Below are 22,104 nucleotides of genomic sequence, written 5' to 3'. Positions count from 1 at the left end.
GTGCAAAGGACAGGTGTGGCTGTAAGACCTTTGGGAATTTTGTTTTGAGTTTCTTTAAAGGAAAAGAGCTTAAGTTTGTATTCTGAAGCTGCAGTTAAGTACAGTTTTAAAATCTTGATTTCCTTGTCTCCTTTCTACTGTTTTACTTCTCCTAAGAAGTGCTCAGGGTATGTGACTACTTCCCCTCCTTGAGGCAGCCACTGCTGTCCTCCATTGTAGTCAGGCAGAACCCAGGCCCCTGTACAACAAGGAAACACAGGCGTGGCACTCCATACAGAGCAGCACTCCTCTGCCTGCTGTCTCTGTCCCCAGGCCACTGGCTGTTGCACAGCCCACGGTGTCCAGCAATTGCCCCAGCCTACCCTCCCTCCTTTGCTCTATACAGCATCCTTCACCAGCAGCCAGTTGCCCAGTGGCCATAGCTTACTGCACTGAGTCTGACGGGAATGTCCCATTCACCTCATGTCCATGGTCTCAAGGCCCTGCAGAAGTGCCAGTCACTGAGCCTGCCTGTGTAGCCCCTGCCTGCCTCAGCACTGTCCTGCATGCCACCTGGGGTTGGAAGAGGCTGGGACCCTCTGTTCCACATATGTAGTTCAGAGTCCACAGGAAGTTGGGTGGTAAGGATGGTCCAATGGGTAGCAGGAATTAGGAACAAGCCTGGCTTGGGGGCTTGAGCTTTATGGTCTCCAGGGTAGTGTGGGCGGTAGGGGAGACCTGGAGGAAAGGGAGGTGGTTGAACAGGCAGTCCTCCCAAGTGAGTTTTCTGCCACAGCCAAGATGCCCTGGGAGGTATCCTGGGCTGAGACTGAAATTCCCAGGATGCTAGAATAGTCATGCAACTGTGGCAGGACATTTGGAAACGCTGGGACCTCAGGATATATGACCACCTTGCCTGCCAGTGGAGCAAACAGGCCTGAGAAGCTAAGAAGCTTCCCAGATCCTCAGCAGAGTACAAGTTAGGTCTGTAGCACTCGATTGGGAGGAGGGATTGCACTCCTTGGACCCAAATCTGTGTGGCAAGCTGGGAGGCAGCTGGGGACCATCAGCAACACAGGAAGCAAGGCCAGAGGCTGAAGGCCATATCCCAAAATAGATAGCTCAGGGCAGGAAAGCCTCCAGGCCTAGTCCTTGAAAGCAGCCTGCAGCCCCCTCCCCAGGGCCTACACTCAGCTTAGGTGTCCCTTTATAACTATGTGGGGGCCTTGGGGAGCTGTTCCCAGGTTCTTGGTGTCCCAAAGAACTGAGCATATTAATCAAGAGCAGCAAGAGATGCATTAAAGGGAATGAAGCGAATGTCACTTGGTTTAGAGTGCCTAGGAGAAAAGCTTGCGTCTACAGAGACCATGCTGGCTCTCTCTAGCCTGGGGAAGACCTGTGGCTGGGACTGACAGGAGTCTTGGCCTGGTAGTGTACTGCCTCAGGGAGGTTCTCCATGCAAGATTTCGAGAGACAAGGATCAGAGTGTTCAAAACCCAGCGTTCATGCATGCATGTGTATATACAAATGGCTGCACACAGGCCAGTCCTCTCATTTTTTACACATGCCTAGAGGTTCTGGGTAACAGGGTGACCTTTATCTGTTGGTTTCCTGATGTTTTTGACGTCATCGTCCTTGGTCGGTCTGGCCTCTCGACTCCTACTCTAGTGCTTCCTGTTGTTCACTTGTCCTTGCTCTACCTCTTGTCTCACCCTGATGGCCTTTGTGACTGCACACAAGGCCTACTCCCTGGGCTTCACTGCTCATGAGAAACGGAGGGCTGGCTGAGGGGTGGACCTCTACTCTGGCCTGAGAACCTGCCAAGGCCCATCATGGGGAGGCGCTGCCTAAAGCCCAGTGTGGTCTCTAGGGACTGAGGAGGCACAGACCACTGCAGCCTTGAAACTCAGTGGTGTGCCAGGACTTGTAAGGTATTAGGGGTAAGCAGAGGTGGGGGAACACAACCCCCTGGATGGGTCCTTTGGGTACCTTAGGTGGTCTAGATGTCTGCTAAGGTGGTCTGGAGTAGGTCTGCTACAACGATCTAGGAAAAGGTATCCTGAAGTGAGGGGGGTTAGGTTGGATCACCTACAGTGAGCTAGGATGGGTCATTTGAAGTGTTCCACAATGGAGTCTCCTGAGGTGAGGTCGGTTAGGATGTCTGGTGTCTCTTGACGTGGACTAAGACAGCAGTTTCCTGGAGTGGTCCTAGATGGGTCTCCTGAGGTGGGCTGAGTCACCTGAAGTGGCTAGAATGGATCTCCTGAGGGGTAGGATGAGGTCTCTTGAGATGGATTGGGATGGGTCACCTGAACTGAGCTAGGGTGGAGTATGAGATGAAGGGGCTAAAATGGCATCTCCTGAAGTGAGATGGGCTACAATGGGGTCTTCTGAGGTGGTCTAGGATGGCTCACCTCAGGTAGTCTGGGATGGGGTCCTCTGGAGTGAGGTGTGCTACAATGGGGTCTACTGAGATGAGGTGGCATCTCCTACAGTGATATGGGATCTTATGAGGTAATCTAGAATGGGTCACCTCAGGTGGTCTAGGATGGGGTCCTCTGAAGTGAGGTGGGCTACAAAGTGGTATAGCAGTGCCATTACCTGAGGCGGTCCTAAATAGGGTATCCTTAGATGAGGTAGGTCACCTGAGTAGTCTAGTGTGTGTTCTCTTTTGGTGAAGTGTGGTCTAGAATGGTGTCACTTGAAATGAGGGTTAGGATGAGTCACCTGACTTGGTCTACCATGAGGTCAGCTGAGGTAATACAATGGGGTAAAGCTTAGCTAGGATAGGGGTCACCTGAGGTAGGCTAGGCTGGGGTATCCTAAGGTGAGATGGGTGGCATGGTATCTCCTGAGGAGGGTTAGGATGGGTCACCTGAGGTGGTCTAGTTGGGGTGTCCTCAGGTGTTCAGGATGCAATCTGACATGCAGTGGGACCTCTGTCAGGTGAGATGGACTAGAATGGGTCACCTGAGTGGTTTAGTATGGGACCTCTTGAGGCTATCTGGATGAGCTCATCTCAGGTAGTCTAGGATGGGGTCTCATGAGGAAAGGAGGGTTAGGTTTAGTCCCCTGAGATAAGTCTTGGACTGATGCCCTGAGCTGCTCTAGGATGGCATCCCCTGAGATGAGCTAAGATGGAGTCTTAGTATTTTTTTCCAGAACCCCAGGCTAGGCCCTGCCAGCTCTCTGTATCTCAGATCCAGCCTTGGGCAAGTGGTAGCCACAACTGATAATTTGTAGGTTTAGGGCCAGAATTCCTCCAGAAATGGGAGAGCAGGGAGTTTATGCCCTGGTATTGCCTGCTGTTGTCTCTTTAGACTGGGGTTAGAGGGTAGCACAGGTAAATGTTCCAGAGAGCCTCTCAACGTAGCACCTGGCCCACTGCCTGACTTGTGCCTGCCCTGTGCCCAGGCTGCGAGCGAGACCGTCTGCCCTTCAACTTCTGCGAGCTCCTTCACACCATGGGCCACTGCGAGCTGCCCACTGTTCGTGTCCAGTGCTGCCGCTCATGTCACCCATCTAGCCATGAGGGCTTGTCCCATGGCCACCCGCATATAGACCATCGCTGACAAGGACCTGGGCAGGACACAGAGACTGTCAGGCTGCCCATGACACACAGACCTCAGCACCGCCCCTCATACCCCATGGTGCTAATCCTGCCCACCCTAGGGCAGGCAGGGACCCATCCCCTCAGGAAAAGTATTTTTTTATTATAAAGGTTTGCCTGTGTTTATTATTTTACATAAATATCTACTGTTCCAAACATAGCTTGGCTTTACCTCAGATGAGTAAACCTCGATCAGAACTCTACCCTCTATCCTTCACTCCTCGCCCTGGACCCTCTGTGGCTGCAGCCATTCCTGTTTGTGGGTAGAGCAGCACTGAATGTGGGCATGGAGGCCATCAGGGCAGAGGTGCATGTGGGGAGTCTGTAGCAGAGAACTGGGCATGGGAGACCGCGTAGAAGTGTATGGGTCTCCTTCTGTCCACACCGTGTAGTTTAGTTCATGTCCACCACCCAGCCTTCCCAGGGCCCCGATTCAGGTCCTCAGACCTGTTTCACAGGGTGGAGGCACACACATCCCCAAGCTGCAGAGCCCCTTTGTCCCCTTCACGGGCTGCCCTGCCCCGCCCCCCCACAGTTCTGCTAATTCCCACATGCAATGGGGAGGGGAGGAGCAGCCTGGCCTTTCTCCTCCTTTGTCCTTTTCCTTCATCTTGAACAGTGCTAGATGGTGGGGTAGGGCTTCGTGTCCCCTTCTCCACTGCCAAGCTTAGGCACCAGGCTTTACCACCCTGACTGTGGCCCAGCATTGTGGCATCTGCCTAACCACAGCCTCTTCCCAGTGGAGGAGCCAGCATGTGGTGTATACATATGAGGAAGCAGTTGAGCGTGATGGTTCTCAGGCAGGAAGGACTGGACACTGTCATCATCCCAGGCCCAGCTACACCCACGCCTTCCCTCTGGCTGTAGCCTTAGACCTTCACTTCTTCTTTAAGTCACCTCCATTCCCTATTCCAGGTGACATCCCAGGCGGCACAGGCCCAATGGAGACCCCAAGTCTCTGTCTCCTCTTGTAAGCACTGAGTGCCCTCCACGGTGCCCTCTATGCACCAGGCAGGAAGTCATCTGAGGTACATCAGGAAAGCACAGCCCTGCATCTCCGCTGTCTTTGTAAGGAGGTCCTGGGTACACTCACAGAGTAACAGCATCTTCGAGTTTCATCAGGCAGACTGCTCACAAGGACAGGAGCAGGGGCACACATGGTGGTGTAGTTCTAGAGTCCCTAGCGCACCTCTGCTGCTGCTCTCAGGTTCCCCACAGAAAGCATCTTACAGCCCTGGCTTGCCTCATAGTTCTTCTTTCTAGGGCCACCTCACCCCACGCAAAGACATTTGGTCTCGTTGTTTTTCTAGTGGTAGCCAAGGTGTCTCCACAGTGGCAGCTGAGCAGGAGACAAATGAGCCAATGACCAGGCAGGCCTGGGTAGCTGGCAGAAGGCCACCTGTCCTCTGTAGGCTGGCTCCTGCTACTGTCTCCTGCTACTGTCCCCAGACCTGGCCTATGGCTTGGCCACCGTTCTTAGGGCCACTGCTGCTGGCAGAGGCATCCTGTCCCAGCCACCCCACTGGGCAGAGTCACCTAAAATTGATGGCCACAGTCAATGCCCTTGGGTGAACCCAAACACAACATTACATAAAGGAGTTTATTTTATCCTGAACATCAGTACAGAAGCTGCTGTCATATGGAAGGACAGTCACCTGCTGCACAAAAATACAACATTAGATAAAAAACAAGGGGGGCTCATGCAACCATGCAAATGCTTCATTAGGAAAACCTGACTGGGGTTTGCCTAGGGTGCTTCCTATGTCAGCATAACATATTGGAAATCACAGTGTTTTCTGCAATCCAAAGTCCTAGCTCCCACTGTCCAGCTGTTAGCCTGATGACAAGCAGCACCAAGCTACCAAGGAAAGGAAAGTGAGGAGAGGGCACGTAAACACCAAGTTCATGGCTGAAGGTAAAGATGATATAGAGGAAAGAGCAGTCGGGAGACTCAGGCTTACATAAATACATACAAGGGAGTCGTGCACACAAAATAGAACTTGTTACAGAAAATAGATGTACAGAATCTAGAAAAATGTTGATAAAATAGCCTACAAAAATATAAACTGTAGTAAAAATATATAAAAGTATTAAAAAGTTCAACCTATTTAAAAACAACAACTGCAGAGCTGGCAACTCCACCAGCCCCAGCGTGCAGACCATGTGCAAGACGAACAGCGCACCCGCTGTAGCCAGAGGTGCTCTTCATGTAGCTGGTGGAGGGGCCAGGGGGGTGCCAGGGATAGGACAGGTCTCAGCTACAGGAGACAGTGGGGCTTCAGCCTATCCTGTCCCCAACCTGGAACCAGACCAACACCTCCCCCTACCACCCCTTCAGGAAGATACCCAGTCCATTTCCAGGATCACTGTTCCTACATACTGCCTGGTCACAGAGGAGCCCCCACCCTGCAGGCACCACAGAGATGCATCTTTCCAGGGCAAGCCAGACCAAACATGTACACTCCTGAGGAGCTATTATGGCAGCTTGGGCTGGCACCTCGTGTGGAAACTGACCTGGAGCTGACCCAGAAGGTACCCACCCCTGTCCCCTGTGCCTCCTCAGCAGCTGTCCCCAGCTAATGGCCTCTCCAGAGGAGGGATGAGGTCCACCAACAAGTGACCTGTACCTGAGAACAGTAGCAGACTGTGGCTCCCCACTCAGGGGCTGCTGTCTGGAGAAGCCAGGCCTCCAAACCCACTTCCAAGACACACACAATGGCAAGACACATTTCTGATACAAGCTGCTGAATAGAGAGACCAGCTCCCTCTGCATAATACAGAAGCTGAGTTCAGTATATGTGCTAAAGTAGTAATCCAGCCACAAAACCCACTAGAAGGCTGACAGAAGAAAGAAAAACCATAGGAAAACTGGTTACAGGAGCACTTAAAACTGCATTGCCTTAGGGGCTGGGGATTTAGCTCAGTGGCATAAGCACCTGCCTTGCAAGCAGGCAGTCATGAGTTCGATCCCTGGTACTGATAAAAAAGAAAAAAAGACAAAAAAAACAACAACAAAAAAAACTGCATTGCCTTGATTCTTAGGAGTATGATTATATCAACTAGAGACGTTTTCAATTTTTTTCCGGGTAGTGTAAAATACTTCATGTAAGACTGCTTCTCTTGTATTGAGTAATACTGTGTCAGGAAACACAATACCCACACCTTAGGGATGGTCCCAATCAGCTCAAAATAAAAAAATAGCCAGGACCTGCCTGGCAGCCTGCCACGCCACACATGGGGCCACGGGGATCCCATGTCTTCACCAAGAACAAGGCTGTCTGGCAGCCGCATGGGGCTGGGTGAGTGCTCCCGTGAGCCCCCACCTCAGCAAAAGTATCATTAAGCTCGGGTACAGGAAGACACAGGAGCACTGGCCACCCTGGGATCTTGTCCACTAGCTGTGCAGCCACCTGAAAAGCAACTCCATACCTGCATCTACACCCTCCCCAGGGGCAGGCAGTTCACCTAGAGTCCTATCCCAGCCATACGTGGAGAATGGCTTCCATAAGTCACCTTTTCAGCTGGGAAGTTTTTCCACAGATGCCAAGCAGAGGGCCAGCTGGGGCATGACCTTCTCACACAGGGCTGGTGCAGGGCCAGGCCCCCACTGTGGAGGGGGAACCACTAATGAAAGGCTATGCATGGCATGGCAGAGGAAAGCTCATGGGCTTTCAGCAAAGGCCACTCCAGAACAAAGGTGTGCTTGCTTTTTAAGGAAGCCCTTCTGTGCACACTGACCTCACCCCATGGAAACAGCCTCACTCTGAACCCTTGGTGCAGCCTCCAAGTGCTGCCATTAAAACACACTCACATCTGCTCACTATGTACAAGAGGAGCACAAGAAGAGTAACAGACATGGGAGGCACCCAGAAAGGCCGGTTTTCCTGGGGTGAAAACCAACCCAGCTGGCAGAAGCTGTAAACAGCTGACAACCAGCTGATAAGTGCATAGTGACACTGATCAGACAGAAAGCAGGACTGCAACGCATGTGACTAAACGCTACAGTGTGATGTGGCTGTAAATGCAGCAGACTCCTCTCCAGGTCCAAGCAGGATAAGGAAGTGTAGTCTGGCTCTGGACATCCGCCCCACAGAGGCCACAGATGTTATACCTGGGCATTAAGTGAGCAGCGACCCCTGCAGTTCACTTTGGACATACTTTGGTTACCATAGCAAAGAGCAGCATCTGGGGGAGGGGTCTCAGGCATCCTCCTCCTCATCACTGACCAGCCCACCCTTGTCAGGGCCAGGCTCCCGCTCACGCAGGAAGTCCTCACGGATGGCCTCCAGCTCGGTCAGTTCCTGCCGCACCTTCTCCAGGTGATAGGCACGTCGGTTCCGGATCTGGCGCAGAGGAAAGGGATTCAGATCCACAAAAGAGATGTTGATCAGCTTCCTGGTGTGATAAAAGGCAGAAAAGGGGGTCAGTGAGGCTGAGTGCTCTTCAGCCCCCACAGCAGTAAAGCCTGGGGGCAGGCAGGAAGGAGACCATGCTGGGGGGTTGGGTGGGTGGAGAGACCTCCTCCCACAGAGGGGCACAGTGGCCAAGGGATATTCTTGAGTCCTACCTAGACACAGACTCTGGCTCTGCTATGCTTGTCTTTTGGTCTGATTACCATCAGAACATTCAGTGTCCCCTCCCAGAGAATGAGGGTTCATGCAAGCAGTGCCTAGTGTTTGTTCCACATCTGTGGGTGCTGGTGGGCATGAGTCCTCAGGCCAATGCCAGGCCGGATTGACTGGGCAGCAGCAGATGCCTGAGCAAACCAGCAATGACAATCAGCAACACAGACCTGTGCAGCATGAGGGTTTCTATCACCCTTGGGCCAGGGACCAATTTGCAGTGATTCGCAGCAGAACTGTAACTTGCCTTAACCACTGCCTAGCTGTCTTAAGACAGAACTAAGACCTGCCCCCAAGGCTGCTGCTGCTCCCAGCACAAGGTCAGCCCACTACACCTGGGCCCAGGAGGAGCTAGCTTCCCCAGCAGGCATTCTATATCCTGCTGCCTACTAAAAGTCTGATACAGGTGCAGCCAGCAGGGCTGGGTCAGAGTGGCACCCCAGTCATCACCCAGATATGTGGGCTATATTTCACCTGGTGTGCAAAGTGCAGAGGTACAAGCTTCAATCACAACTCCTTCTCCATATTTACTACTCTATGTCTGAGGCTTGCTTGACAAACTGATAAGGACATAACAAGCAAGAAAGGCCACTGTTTAGTGCCAATCTTCCAGTGCTCTAGGACAGGTAAAGTCCCAGAGATAAGAGCAGCTCTGAGCAACAGACACTGTGCAGACTGGTGGGGAAACAAAACACTGCGAGTATTGGGTCCTGGAAGCCCACACACCAGCCCTCCCTGCTGCAGCCCATGACCTCACAAACCCAAAACCTAGTGTTCTCCCCTTTGCAACAGAAAATGAATACTGGAGCTACGGCGTGGTGATACACACCTGTAATTCCAGCACCTGGGAGGCTGAGGCAGGAAGATCACTGCAAGTTCGAGGCCAGCCTGGGCTACAAAGTGAGTTCAAGGCCAGCCTGAACCATACAGTGAAGTGAAACCCTGCCTCAAAAAAAGACACACATGGGGCTGGGGATTTAGCTCAGCAGCATAAGCGCCTGCCTTGCAAGCAGGCAGTCGTGAGTTCGATCCCTGGTACCGATAAAAATGAAAAAGACAAAAAAAGACACACACATACACACACACACACACACAGAAAAAGGAAAGAGAGTGAGCACTAGGAATCAAAACTAACATTCCCACTCCTTGGTTCTATCATCTCAGGAGCAGCACAAGCAGACCCAGCATCACAGGGCACCCAGGGTCTTGCTGCAGAGAACATTTCAACCTGTATCACCCAATATAGCCTGTATGTACCTGGCTATAGAAATCACTCCTTCCTGTCATGCAAGACCCATCATGTGCTGCAGAACTGGTAATCCTAAAACCATTCTTGTGGGGCTTATTAAACTATTAGGGGCCCCATGCAGAAGGTCCTGGACACCTGCAGTCTTAGCACCACCCATAATCCTGCCAGTGCACATTCAAAGCTATATGAAGACCTGGACTTTCTAAAGGGGAACTGCATGATGCTGCTCACAAGATGGCGCTGCAGGACCATACATGACTTGGTGGGCACTTGCACTGCCCAGTCCTAATGGGTGTTTCAGGACAGACTGACAAGCTGGAGAGGTTCCATCTCTGAACTACACAGCCTTTCAACACAGGGGTTAGCTGTTGGCCTGCATGAGCCCATCCAGGGTCTTTCTTGACATTGGCAGAAAGCTTTCAAGGCTCCCAAGGAGTGCTCACAGTCAAGTATGACCCTCAGATATCCTCTGGGCAGAGAACATGTGTTATGTGTGTCAGTGTTGATCCTGACAGCCTGAAGTGAAAGACACCAAAACAGTGAGGATGCCAGAGAGCCTATGCAGTATCCACCAGCTCCTCCTGCTGCTAACACCCCCATTGTGGTCCAGGGGACACAGGAACTGCCCAAGCCAGAGCCTGCATTCTTCCAGATTCAGACCCTCTCACCTCAAGTTGCTCCAGCTCTCCAGCCCCAGGCCATCTCTCCCCAAGCAGAGGGTAGACCCCTCGCATACCCATCATTCCTGGACTCCCAGGGGCCAGCTGTATGCCAAAATAACCTGTCCCTCTCTGCCTAAGTTGTTCATAGTGACATCCGGTCTCAGTGTGTTAGAACACCTGCAAAAGCCCAGTCAGTCAGTTCTGCCGTAGCCAGCTACACACTCGGACTGGTGACCCAGCTAAATCACTTCCACAGGTCCCTAAGCACTCCCCAGGGGGAGCTCTGCCCAGCCTCTCCCCTCATCACCCTTCCTAGCCTAGGCCCTCTGCCTGGACCTCTTGGTCACAGCACCAAGGGTAGGGCCAGCTTCCCCCACCACCAAACTCCATCTAGCGCCCTGAGTCTGGAACAGGCTCCATTCATAACAGACACTCAGCAAACAGCTATAAGCACACAGACCAAAGCTATTTCTTCTCTTAGGAAGGAAATTCCCTCTCCCACACAGCACCAGAGTCTGACAACAGTGTGGGACCAGTTATTCTGCGGGGTTAGATGTGTAAGTTTCTGTTCCTCTGATCTTTTTGGGGAAGGGAAGGTGCTTCCCAGGACTCACCGAGCATCAAGGATAGTGCGGGTAAAGTAGCGGAGATACTTGAATATAGACATTGAGTCCTGTAATTTCAGGATCTCCTCTTCCTTGTATTTAAAAACTGCCAAAGCAAAACGGAAAATAACCTGTAGGAAAGATAGAAAAGCATGTGAATGAAGACACAAGCCTGGGTGCTGAAGTCCTGAGGAACTTCCCAGAACGAGCCCTACCCTATGTACACACTGGCCCCTGGGCCAATTCTCACTGGCCATGTGAGCTTTCTCATAGGAGCATAAACTCACAATCCAGCCCCAACCACTTCCTGTGCAGTAAGCAGACGTGGAATCCCAAGTTCAGGTAATATTTAGGTCAATACAATAAAGTGAAAAATCTTATTTATTTGCTTGCTTGCGTGGAGTACTGGGGAGTGAACCCAGGGCCTCACTGTGAGCTACATCCCCAGCCCATTTTCTTATTCAGAGAAGGCCTCGTACTCTGAATATCTGAATATCTCGTATATCTCTGTACTTCCCTACCTGAGGCCTGATTCCTATACCATTTCTGCCCTCACTGAGAAATCTTTGCAGTAATAGCAGACTGGATCATCAGGTTGTTAATGCACTATGTTACAGAGAAGTTTGAATATCTGTGACCCCTAGGTCCTTGGCCTAGCACCTCCACCTGAGGATCAAGCCCACAGGTGCAGCTGCACAGATACAGAAAGACAATGGTCTCTGAGAGTCGGCATAGCAATCGGAAGTGGCATGAAACTGACATCCTATCATCCACCGGGGCTGTTGTATAACCTGGTTCATCTATACAAGCAAATGCTGTACAGTTACAAAACGTGTGTCAGACCTGGACACCTGGAACTGTCTCCAAGATACACCAAGGTAAAAACCTACATAAATATGCACTGAATACTTACAATACATGGAAAAGAACTAGGAGACTGGGGAGAGGGGCCTCCTTTCTACTATCTACCCTTAGTTTTTGATAAGTAGTGTATTTACATATTAAAATGTATACTAGTTTTTTAAAATACATAATAGGAATGGGCCGGAGATTTATCTCAGTGGAACAGTGCCAACCTGGCAAACGTGAGGTCCTGAGTTAGGCTGCCAGTACCCTCCCCCCCCAAAAAAACCAAAAAAACAGGACGAGAGGAGGCTTATGAGCAGTCAAGCTGTGATGCTGGGCTGGCTCTCCATCCTCTCTGATCAGATCTGCACCTCCATCTCCTCAACCACACAATGCAGATGATGCTGACACCTATAAATGCTGAGGCTCAGACTACAAACTATATAAGCTTCTAGACCTAATACAGGACTCAGTACTGTGGTTTCTGTTCTATTCTACAATGCTGGGATGGAACTGAGGTCCCATGTAAGCACTCTGTCCCTTAGCCACATCCCTACCACTGAGCACTACAAATGGATAAGCAGTGATCATGGCCGCCCAAGGTCCCCAGGGCCACACCGTACCAAAACCGCCAAGGCACTGTGGGAGGCAGTCACTCTGCCCTGCTGTCTGCCTGCCAGCCACCAGGAATATAACTAAGAACACAGCCAAACATACCCACCTTTGGACCCTCATACAGGAAAGAGTCCCATATCTTAAAGAGGATGTCACTGACCACGCTGTCCACAAACACCACCAGGAACCAGTTGAATGTGATGAGAGTATAATCAACTTTGTACTGTTCAAAGTGGGCATGTAATCGAGGCAGCTTCTCATTCATGAGGTCTCTGAACACTCGCTGGTCCACCTGAGGAGGGAGCAGAGGAGAAAAGGGTCATGGTTGGCCACGGCACTGGGCAAGAACACAAGGCCAATCATTCAAACTGAGAGCAGAGGGTGAAGTCATAGAGACAGAGACCATGTAGCTGTTCCAAACCCACTGTCGGGACTGTCACAAGGCTAAGCTGCTCTGCAGCTCAGGGATGACTGAACTTGAGTGGCATGGGTGTGCATCCAACATCCAAGCCCTGGGAAAAGCAGAGCACAGTGATGCAGAGACGTAAGGCCAGAAGTCTGAGTCCTAGGCAAAAATAGCAAAACTACCCTTGAGCCAAAAAGTGTGACATTACCCACCTATCCACATGACACACATTCACCAAGCTGAGGGAGTGGCGGGGAGCAAGGACTCTGGCCTGAGGGACCCAGGTGGGGATCTCAGTTCCACCACCACCAGCTAGGTGCTGTCAGCAAAGAATTTTCTGTAGTCTGTGCCCTATTGCGAAGATGGCTGTTGTGAGGCTCACACAAGGCTCATGTGAGCTACCTATTTACTGAACACAGACATGCCAGGCAAGGGGCCTGTAGGAGATGGGATGGCACAGTCTCAACCTGATCTCAAGGATGCAGAAGGTAAGCAGATAGACACATGAACTGGCACAGTGACGATGGCAGGTCCTGTAAAGGTCACTCATGGGAAAGAACAGCACCCAATGTTCAAGCCCCCTGGCTTCCAGACAGCATGGTACAGATGAGGTGGCACTGCCTGGCAGAAGCCAGTCACAAAAGCTGCCATAACCAGGTCAAATCCTTGTCCTGCAGGCTAGCGACTTTCTGTGGCCCACACAAAAACAGCCAGTTTCATCTGTGGCTCAGTCAACATTATCCATGTGTACATATACAACAGGAACAAAAGCACAGAACAGCATTTATTCCCATACAATGGACTCCTAATTCCAGTCTACTCAACTTTACCAGACACACCAGTCCCCAAAACCACTTTCTATACTCAACTTGAAAGACATAAGAGGGATACAGCAGTGTCTTGCAGTTGTGAACACTCAGGGCCGTCCCCTCCACTAAAGCAGGGCAGCAAGGCTGACCAGAGAGCCCAGTGAAGCCCTACCCACTGGTGTCCCAGTGAGCCCATGGCCAGATGCAGGCAGTGGATGTGAGCCCATGAAAGGCAGCAGGAAAGAGGGCACAAAGATTCATGACTTCGTGGAGACAAATCTGCAGAACTTAAAACTCCCATACTGAGAGAGATAAGGAGAGATGCTCAGGGTCCCATGCTGACATGCATGGCAGGGCAGAATTGTGGTGCTGGGGCCAGATCAGGGAAAGTGGCATGTATGGGTACCCATGGCAACTCTATTGGGAGACCACATTGAAGCTCAGGAAAGACCTGGACTCAAAGAACCACACAGGAATGGCAGATCTGGATTAAAAAAACAAAACAAAACAAAAAAAAAAACTAGATAGTAACAAGGCCCCAAGCCAGACCCTAGCGGTCAGGGCAAGAGTGACAGCAGCCAGCATGAAGGACCCTGCAGGGTTTCATGAACCATACACATGCACCAAGACCGTGGTGCAGTGTGTCTTCTCATGGGCAGCCAATAGGCACAAACTGAACAGCCATTGTGGAAAGCAACTTGGCAGCACCTAGAATTAGGAAGATGCTTCCCCTCACAGTAAAACTACTCTTTGAAAACTACTCTTTGGAGGATATTATCCTCAAACTTGCAAAAATATACCACACATCAGTAAGTTAGAACAATAGGTGTGTCACTCTTGAGATTCCTGGAATACTAAAAAACCTGAAGCAAGATTGAGGCTGTCCAACATAAGCCCACAGGGTATACATGGCTTGCCTGAGCAGAAAGGCCCCATTTCACTCAGCACTGCAGGCTGGACACACCTGATGCAGACAAATTTTTTTTCTTTAAAAGAAGTTTCAAAAATCAAAAATGTTTTTGTTTTTTGTTTTTAAAATCTATGGTTACATAGGTCTTAATGCTACTACTGGTTAAAATTTTAAAACTTTAAAAGGCTATATAACCTATGAAACTAAAAAGCATTGCTACTTTTACAAAAATGATAGTAACAAGATTTAAACACACCCCAGAGTAAAGGACCACAACACGTAAGAACTCAGGGTTGGAAATACATATTTTTGGCCAATTTGCTTCCTGATTAGAGTAAGAGACAAAGTGTCAAAGATATATTTGGCTGAAATGAATTATAATTAATTCTCTTAAACACTTAGAAAACAAAAGTACATACAAAGCTGTGAAGCCTCCAGGATATGGGCCTCTAGCTTTCCTCTCCCATCCCCCTGCCAGGTGACCCCTGAGTAAGTGTCAGAACTACCACAGAAGGCACTTTGGATGTGGCCAAGCCAGGCCCATCATCCCTTCCCAAAATGCCTACCCATGCCCATCCTGGGAAGTCAGCATCACACCAGGGACAGTGCTCTCCTGCTGGTGTCCCTCCTGTCTCTATACTCACACGTCCACCACACATTCCCGTGCCTCAAGGTCCTGTGTATTTCTTTTTTTTTTTTTTTTCAGTACCGGGGTTTGAACTCATGACTGCCTGCTTGCAAGGCAGGTGCTTATGCCGCTGAGCTAAATCCCCAGCCCCTGGTCCTGTGTATTTCTAACACTCAATTCTTACAAAGCAGCACAGAGGTGGACAGCCTCTGGGATCAGTTGCTGAAATCCAGTACAAAAAGCCTCCCTCCCTCAGGGGCTTAACTTGGGTTGCATTACAGCTCTCATTCTATGAGCTGGTGACTGAAGCACAATACTTTCAAAAACACCTACATGATCGACATTCAGTACCCAAAAGTCAATAGCATTCCTATACACCAATAATGAACCTACCAACAAAGAAACAAACCAATCCCATTCATAACAGCTTCAAAAATTAAGAAACTAGGACCTGACCTAATCAAGGAAGTGAACAATCCCATAATGAAAATTAGGGAGCATTGAAGAGGACATTAGAAAGTGAAAAGACTGCTGGGTATGGTGGGTACAAGCCTGTCATCCCAGCACTCGGGAGGCTGAGGCAGGAGGGTCACTGCAAGTTTGAGACCAGCCTGGGCTGCAAAGTGAGCTCAAGGCCAGCCTGAACCATACAGTGAAACCTTGCCTCAAAAAACACCAAAAAAAAGAACAAAATGGATTACATCAAATTAAAAGCTTTTACACAGCAGTGAAGAGACAACCTACACAATAGGAAAAAAAGTTTTGGTAGCTACTTTCCTGATACAAGACTAACCTCTAGAATACATAAAGAACTCAAAAAATTAACCCACCAAAAAACAAATGACTCAATAAAAAAATGGTCAATACATCTCAAAAGAAGTAAAAGTCTCTTGGCCATCAAGAGACATGAAAATCAAAACTGTGAAAGTCATTCTTACCCCAGTCAGAATGGCTATCATCAACACAAAAAACGATACTGACCAGCATAGGTATAAAAAGAAACCGTTCTACTTTATTGGTAGGAATGTAAAGTACCATAACCACCATGGAAATCAGTGTGGAAATTCCACTAAAAGCTAAAAACAGAAATACTATTCCAGTTATACCTTTCCTGGGTACATTCCTAAAAGAATCAAAGACAATATACTATAGCAATCCATGTATATATGTGTTTATTACAATACAATTCGTAACAGCTAAGCAATGGAAATAGCCTACATACCTAGCTACAAATTTAGCCGTAAGGAAGAATGAAATCATGTCATTTGCAGGAAGGTGGATGGAAATCAACATCATGCTAAGCAAAATAACCCAATTCAGAAAGTTAAATATTTCACGTTTTCTCTTATATGAGAAACCTAAAAAATATAGAAAGACAGACTGATAGACACATACACACACACACCTAGAAGACAGATTACCGGAAATGAGAAAAGGAATAGGGAAGAAGGAAGGAAGCAGAGGACAAAGCGATTGAAAATGATCGAGATGTCGTATATGCATGTGTATCTCACTATTTTATGTATCACACACGCACGCGCACACACACACACACACACACTACCTGGGATCCTAAAAGGGTCTTTGTGTAATAGTCTCGAGGCATGAAAACTTCCACGATGGTAACCAGACACCAGAAAGCATCTTCTTGTTCCAGGTACAGGAGGGCCACTGCCACCAACCTGCAAGCAAGAAGGGAGAGTCAATGCCTCCCCTGTACCAGTCTTCACTGAGATGTCTACGAGCCATATCTCTCCTCTGGCCAAACTACAGCTAGCTGTCCAATAACTAATAAATGAATGTTCCTGAACAAGTGAGGCATTTCCTAAAATTTGAGAAACAAAGCTACATTTCCTTTGCCCTTTCATTTGATGAAATTATTTCCCAATGACTGGCCAGCCTCATTTAAAAAAAAAAATCTAAGATTTTGCTAATACAGCTATAATGCAGCTATTCTTTGATGTCACTGTTCAAAAAGTTATGCGTGATGGCATGGACAGCTATTTTGAAGATAACAAGAGGTATTATGGCAGCTATTGTTGATTTCAATTATTTTGTTTTGAGTCCTGTATCACTTTCACTGTCTTGAGTGGCTTTATTCTGTTATTCTGTTTTATTTTGTTTGGTTTTATTCTCTTAAAAATAAAAAAAAGTCTCAACTACTCCTTTTATGCAATGAAAAAAACAGATGTGGATATAAGTAACAAAGAGTACAAGATAGTTTAAAAACAACTTTCCAGAATCCATGTGCAATGGCAAGCAGAAAACACCAAAATGACACCCAGGATTTGGAGGCAGATTTGTTTACATCAACAGAACACTGATCTGGATCATTCCCAAAATATCAGGTCCCAAAGGCCAAGGAGGAAGGTATTCATGGGATTGAAAGGAGAAGTACAGAGGTAGAGCCTGTCTTTCATTGGTTCTTACAGTATGCATCACAGGGTTTATAGGAGACAGAAGCAATCAGAAATGCAACAGAAACTATTACCTGGGCAACTAAGAAACTGAAGTATACTGGCTGGGGGAGCCATTTTCTGTTACACATCTATCCTGCTTCTACACTGGAGGAATGAAACAGGGCCACAGACAAAGGAACCCCGCTGGGAGATTCTCTGAGACAAGCACATCTGGAACTGCACCTGGGGAGGTGGGAAAGGAGACCATGTGTACCAACTTTTACATTCTTTATAACAGAACCTTGGGTCTAGCTATTACACACTGTCACTAATCAAGAGACTACTCATCCAATATGTCCACATTTGGCTCAAAGTAGGTAAAGGGGAAGAGAAAAATGCTCTTTCTACTTAGCTAAAATCCAGCTCTGCCCATGTGTGATATGAAGCCTACATGCATCACTCATGGGAAAACTCTGATGCTCCATCTCAGATTTGCTTTTTACCCCTTCCTTACACAAAATTATAATGAACTCATCTCAAATTTTTTTTTTGAAAAGGCCTGAGCTAGATGAAGAGGTCTCCAGTCATCATGAAAAGGATGACAAATGACAAAGATGACAAATGACAGATGGAGAAAAACACTGCACAAAAGCACAGAGCCAAATCTCTATCACCTGATGATGCCAGAAAATACAGCAGAGCCTTTGAAAACATCACTAAAATGGACTGATGAAGACAAGAGGCCTGAATCACCTAGGAAGGCTTAAGTTTTTCTAATGAAGTTCTGGGTATTCAGAAGGCACAGGCATGAACCAAACAGTCAAGAGAAACATCCAGTGAAACAATTAAAATTCAAATACTTTAAGGGAGGTAGAGGTGGAGGTACAGAGAAAGAGCTTTATCTGGAAGCATCCCTTACAGACAAAGATTGGCTTCTAAGTCATCATCTGGTAAGCAGGGTACCACTGCACTCCCAACAGGCATGTTCAAGTCCCCCTTGGTTTCAGAGGTTGTCAGCTTCCAGTTAGTTTCAGAGCTGGGAATAATAAGTGAATTGTGGCTTTAAGTGAAACAAGACTGCTTTATTAAGCAGTCACCCATTTATGGGCTTTTTCTTTTTAAAATGGAGACTATCTAGGAACAGCTGAACTCCCTTTACTTTCTAAGGGCACAGAGACAGCTGCCCTGTTCTCACCACAAGCAAGGGCTTCCTTCCTTCCAGAAAATCATCTGGTTTTGTCTGGATCTTACCCAAGGAACAGTGCAGTTTGAAACCTTGCCTCCTGCCATACTTTCATTTCCGAAGCAAATAGTCAGCTCTTACCCCGAGGCCAGCATAAGACATGAACCAGAAACATAAAGGCCTCTATGCAGCTAGGATAAACACCAGCATTCAAAACTCAAGCTCATGCACTTGGCTTACAGGGGATTCTGCAAGAACATACAGTCTTCATTCTTTGTATTTCCAATAAGCTTGGTTACCTACATCACTACCAGAGAGGAATACAAATGCAAAGTACAATGCAACAGAAACCACAAACAGCAGGAGGTGAATCAGCCAGATATGGTCAGACTTGGGGTCAGAAGCAGGAAGCCATCTCTAGCTCTCAACACCCTGTCATAGAGAAGCCGTATGCAGAGGCCTCATTCTGGCACAACATGGCCCAGACCTAAAAGCCACATCAGTGATGGCAAACGGTAGAGCTTTCAATGATACAAACAGCCTGCTGTGGAACGCATGCTGTTGGTTCACCACAACTGAGCTAGATCATTAAAGGACAAGCCAGTGGCTTCTATACGCCCTGCTTAGAGAAATATGGAAGACATGTTGAGAGATAAGTGTAAGGAAAACAAGCTTAGGTCTTTCAAGAGCTGGGTTTCAATCATCTGAAGCACTGTTTAAGGCAATTTCCTAATTTACAAGAGTCCTATATAAATAAGGAAGAACCCTGAGTTCTCACTACACGCATTATCAACCAACGAAATCAAACTCTGATCAAAATCTATGTGTTACAGAACAAGGAAGAATGAAATTTCAAACTGAATTGCATTAGATTCTGTGTTCCTTTTTCCTGGGTACAGGGACTGAATTCGGGCCCTTGTGCCCTTTACCACTATATCCCCAGCCCAACTTCTGTATTGATACTTTCTGGAAGCACTTTTGCTTTTGTTATTCCAGAGATGAGCATGGTTCTTCACTAAAAGTAGCTTGCTGCAATTGCTTTTTTCCCTAAAACACTGGATTTTCTCGGTTACACAGGAAGGGAGGGAGCTTCCAGGCAGTGTCTGGTATTCACAATTCTTTGAATGGCAATGAGAACATGCTATCACTGTGCCTACCTGTTCAGCCCTTGGCAATAGCCAATGTCTGGGTTCCGCCAGGAAAAAGCAAGCAGGACATTGCGCAGCTTTTGGATACCCTCGGAGGTGGGGCAGGAATAGTGCTTATTGTTAGGCAGGGTTCGGAGCAAATCCAATTCAATCTGTTTGGAGGCCGGGTTCTGCTTCTCCAGGGCCTTCTGCAGCAAGACCTGGAAATAGCCTGGCGCTGCACCATCCTTGAACTTCCTCGTGTGGAGGTCCACACACCACTTCCATACCTTGGAACGGTGCTCGTGAGGAATGCCTGAGCGGATCAGGGTCTTTAGTTCTGGAGAACACACCATCTCCCTATTCACTGTGCTAGCAAAGTAGTTTTCCCACTTGACCCCAGTGGAAACTTCCTGGTTCTCTGTGAGATACAAAGTCTTCAGGTCCAAGGCACGGACCTTAGCAATCAACTTCTCTTCCTCATCGTCATCAGGCACAGTCCTGAACCCATAGATATCATATTCGCTGTTCAGAAAAACAAAAATGGAAATAAAAATGACCTTAAGCAAACAATGAGCTTCTTGATAATCAAAAGACAATTGCTATCTAGATGGGAAAAAAAATCAATTCCAAATGGTCTAAACTACTTAACGTAAAAAACACAGAAGAAAATATAGACAATGTCACAAAAACAAGACTGATTGGTTAGTCCCAGAAGTTTTGAACTCCACCCAGCCAAATGCTAGGCCCAGGCACCATATTCCATATATGCAATCTGGCTAGTTGCCTGGGTCCCAGAGGATGTGAGGTCAGCCCAACCCAGTATCCCAGTACATTCTTTGGGGGGAATGCCCAATTAGATGCACAGGTCCCAGAAGTTCTGAGCCATCCCAGCCCAGAGCCCCAGAGCCATTGATCAGGGAGCGCCTAGACTAGCCAATGGGTCCTGGAGTTTTCGAGCTCTGCCCATCACAGTGCCAGGCTCCAGCACCATAGTTCAGGGATGTGCCCTGACTAGCCACATGGATATCAAGGAAACTGAGCTCTGACCAGCCCAGCATCCCAGTGCAATCCATCAAGAGGTTGCGTGGTCAGCAGCACAAGTCCCAGAGGAAAATAACAAAATGAAAGAGAAAGATACAGTCTGAGACTTTTAGCCCAATGAGAACAAACCCAAGTGACAATGAAATGAAAGATATTGAAATCACACAACTGAACTTTCTGAAATGATAGCAACTGAAGTAAAGAAACAACTTCATGAAGCTATAGAGGAAATCAGCTCAGAAATAATCTCCCAGGTAAAAGAATAAATGACAAACATGAAATGCTGGGCCTGGGATTTAGCTCAGCAGCATAAACACCTGCCTGACAAGCATGAGGTCATGAGTTTGATCCTCAGTACCAAAAAAAAAAAAAAAAGAAAAGAAAAAGAAATAATAAGTACATCAAAAGAAGATCTAGAAAATAGAGGAACATAAGAAAATGATAGAAACCTTGAATGAACAATATAAGACAGAATTAGCACACAATAAACAGATTTAAAGAGATATTCAGGAAATTAAAAATTCCACTGAAAGCTGGCAAAATCACTTGAATGAGGCTGAAGATAGGCTCTCAGACCTTGAAGACAAAAAAGAAGCTTATGATCACAAAGAAAAGATCTCTTAAAAATAACAAGGAACCAGGAAACAATTCAACAGCTCCAAAATGATGCAAAGAAAAGTATATAAGGCTTATAGATGTCAACGAAACAGCAGGGGTTAACACACATTGACATAAGATTATTTACAGGAATAATAGCAGAAAATTTTCCAAGCATGGGAAAAGAATCTGATATATATATAAGTAAGGCAAATAAAACCCCAATTAGCCATAATCAAAATAAATCTTCACCCAGACATAAAATAATTAAGATCCCAGAAATTCAGCACAAGAACAGAATATTAAAAGCTGTCAGAGAAAAGAAAGAGATCACCTACACAGGAAAATCTATCAGAATCACAGCAGACTTCTAAACAAAAACCTTCAAGTCAAGAAGAGCTTGGAGTGAAGTATTTCAAGTCCTCAAAGCAAAAAATTTCCAACCCAGACTGATATAACATGCAAAACTATCTTTCAAAATCAATGGAGAAATACGATACTTCCATGACAAAGAACTGAAGAAATTCAGGACCACCAAACCAATACTACAGAGTACTGAAAGATACTCTAGAAAGAGAGAAAGATAACTACAATTTCAAGAACAACAGCAGAAGGAAACCATCAAGCAGGGCAAACACTTAAACAGGGAAAAAAAGTAGAGAACCAACAACAGAAAGATAACATGACAAGGATGAGGCAATATATATCAGTTATATCCATCAAGGTAAATGGCCTCAATTCACCAATAAAAAAAAAAAAAACAGACTGACAGAGGGAATTCAGAAGCAAAATCCAAGCCAGATGTGCTGGTGC

The 22,104-nt window shown here is 47.5% G+C and overlaps 2 protein-coding genes across 5 annotated transcripts in view; one reads left to right on the top strand and one right to left on the bottom strand.

Annotated features, from left to right (window-relative positions):
• Adamts7 (ADAM metallopeptidase with thrombospondin type 1 motif 7) overlaps nucleotides 1-11,773 on the top strand; it is a 54,937-nt gene extending 43,164 nt beyond the window's left edge. For 2 of the 3 annotated variants that reach the window (XM_013145575.3, XM_063243427.1), the window contains one exon: nucleotides 3,394-3,749. In XM_013145575.3, coding sequence (XP_013001029.1) covers nucleotides 3,394-3,551 — 158 coding nt within the window. In that variant the 3' untranslated portion in view covers nucleotides 3,552-3,749. Of the gene's footprint in view, nucleotides 1-3,393; nucleotides 3,750-11,371 lie in introns of those variants that run through there. The other variant, XM_013145577.3, reaches the window with a different exon arrangement.
• Nucleotides 5,176-22,104, bottom strand: part of Tbc1d2b (TBC1 domain family member 2B) — a 72,883-nt gene continuing 55,954 nt past the window's right edge. For both annotated transcript variants that reach the window (XM_013145578.2, XM_005000801.3), the window contains exons 9-13: nucleotides 19,681-20,175; nucleotides 16,506-16,623; nucleotides 12,295-12,480; nucleotides 10,737-10,858; nucleotides 5,176-7,984 (exon numbers count right to left, since the gene is read on the bottom strand). In XM_013145578.2, coding sequence (XP_013001032.2) covers nucleotides 7,789-7,984; nucleotides 10,737-10,858; nucleotides 12,295-12,480; nucleotides 16,506-16,623; nucleotides 19,681-20,175 — 1,117 coding nt within the window. In that variant the 3' untranslated portion in view covers nucleotides 5,176-7,788. The remainder of the gene's footprint in view (nucleotides 7,985-10,736; nucleotides 10,859-12,294; nucleotides 12,481-16,505; nucleotides 16,624-19,680; nucleotides 20,176-22,104) is intronic.

Source organism: Cavia porcellus, unplaced genomic scaffold, assembly GCF_034190915.1.
Source record: "Cavia porcellus strain 051 isolate PalLab524CR breed Dunkin Hartley unplaced genomic scaffold, mCavPor4.1 scaffold_38, whole genome shotgun sequence".
Lineage (NCBI taxonomy): Eukaryota > Metazoa > Chordata > Mammalia > Rodentia > Caviidae > Cavia > Cavia porcellus.
The sequence above is the reverse complement of the archived record's forward strand: the minus strand, read 5'-3'. Positions and strand labels throughout refer to the sequence as shown.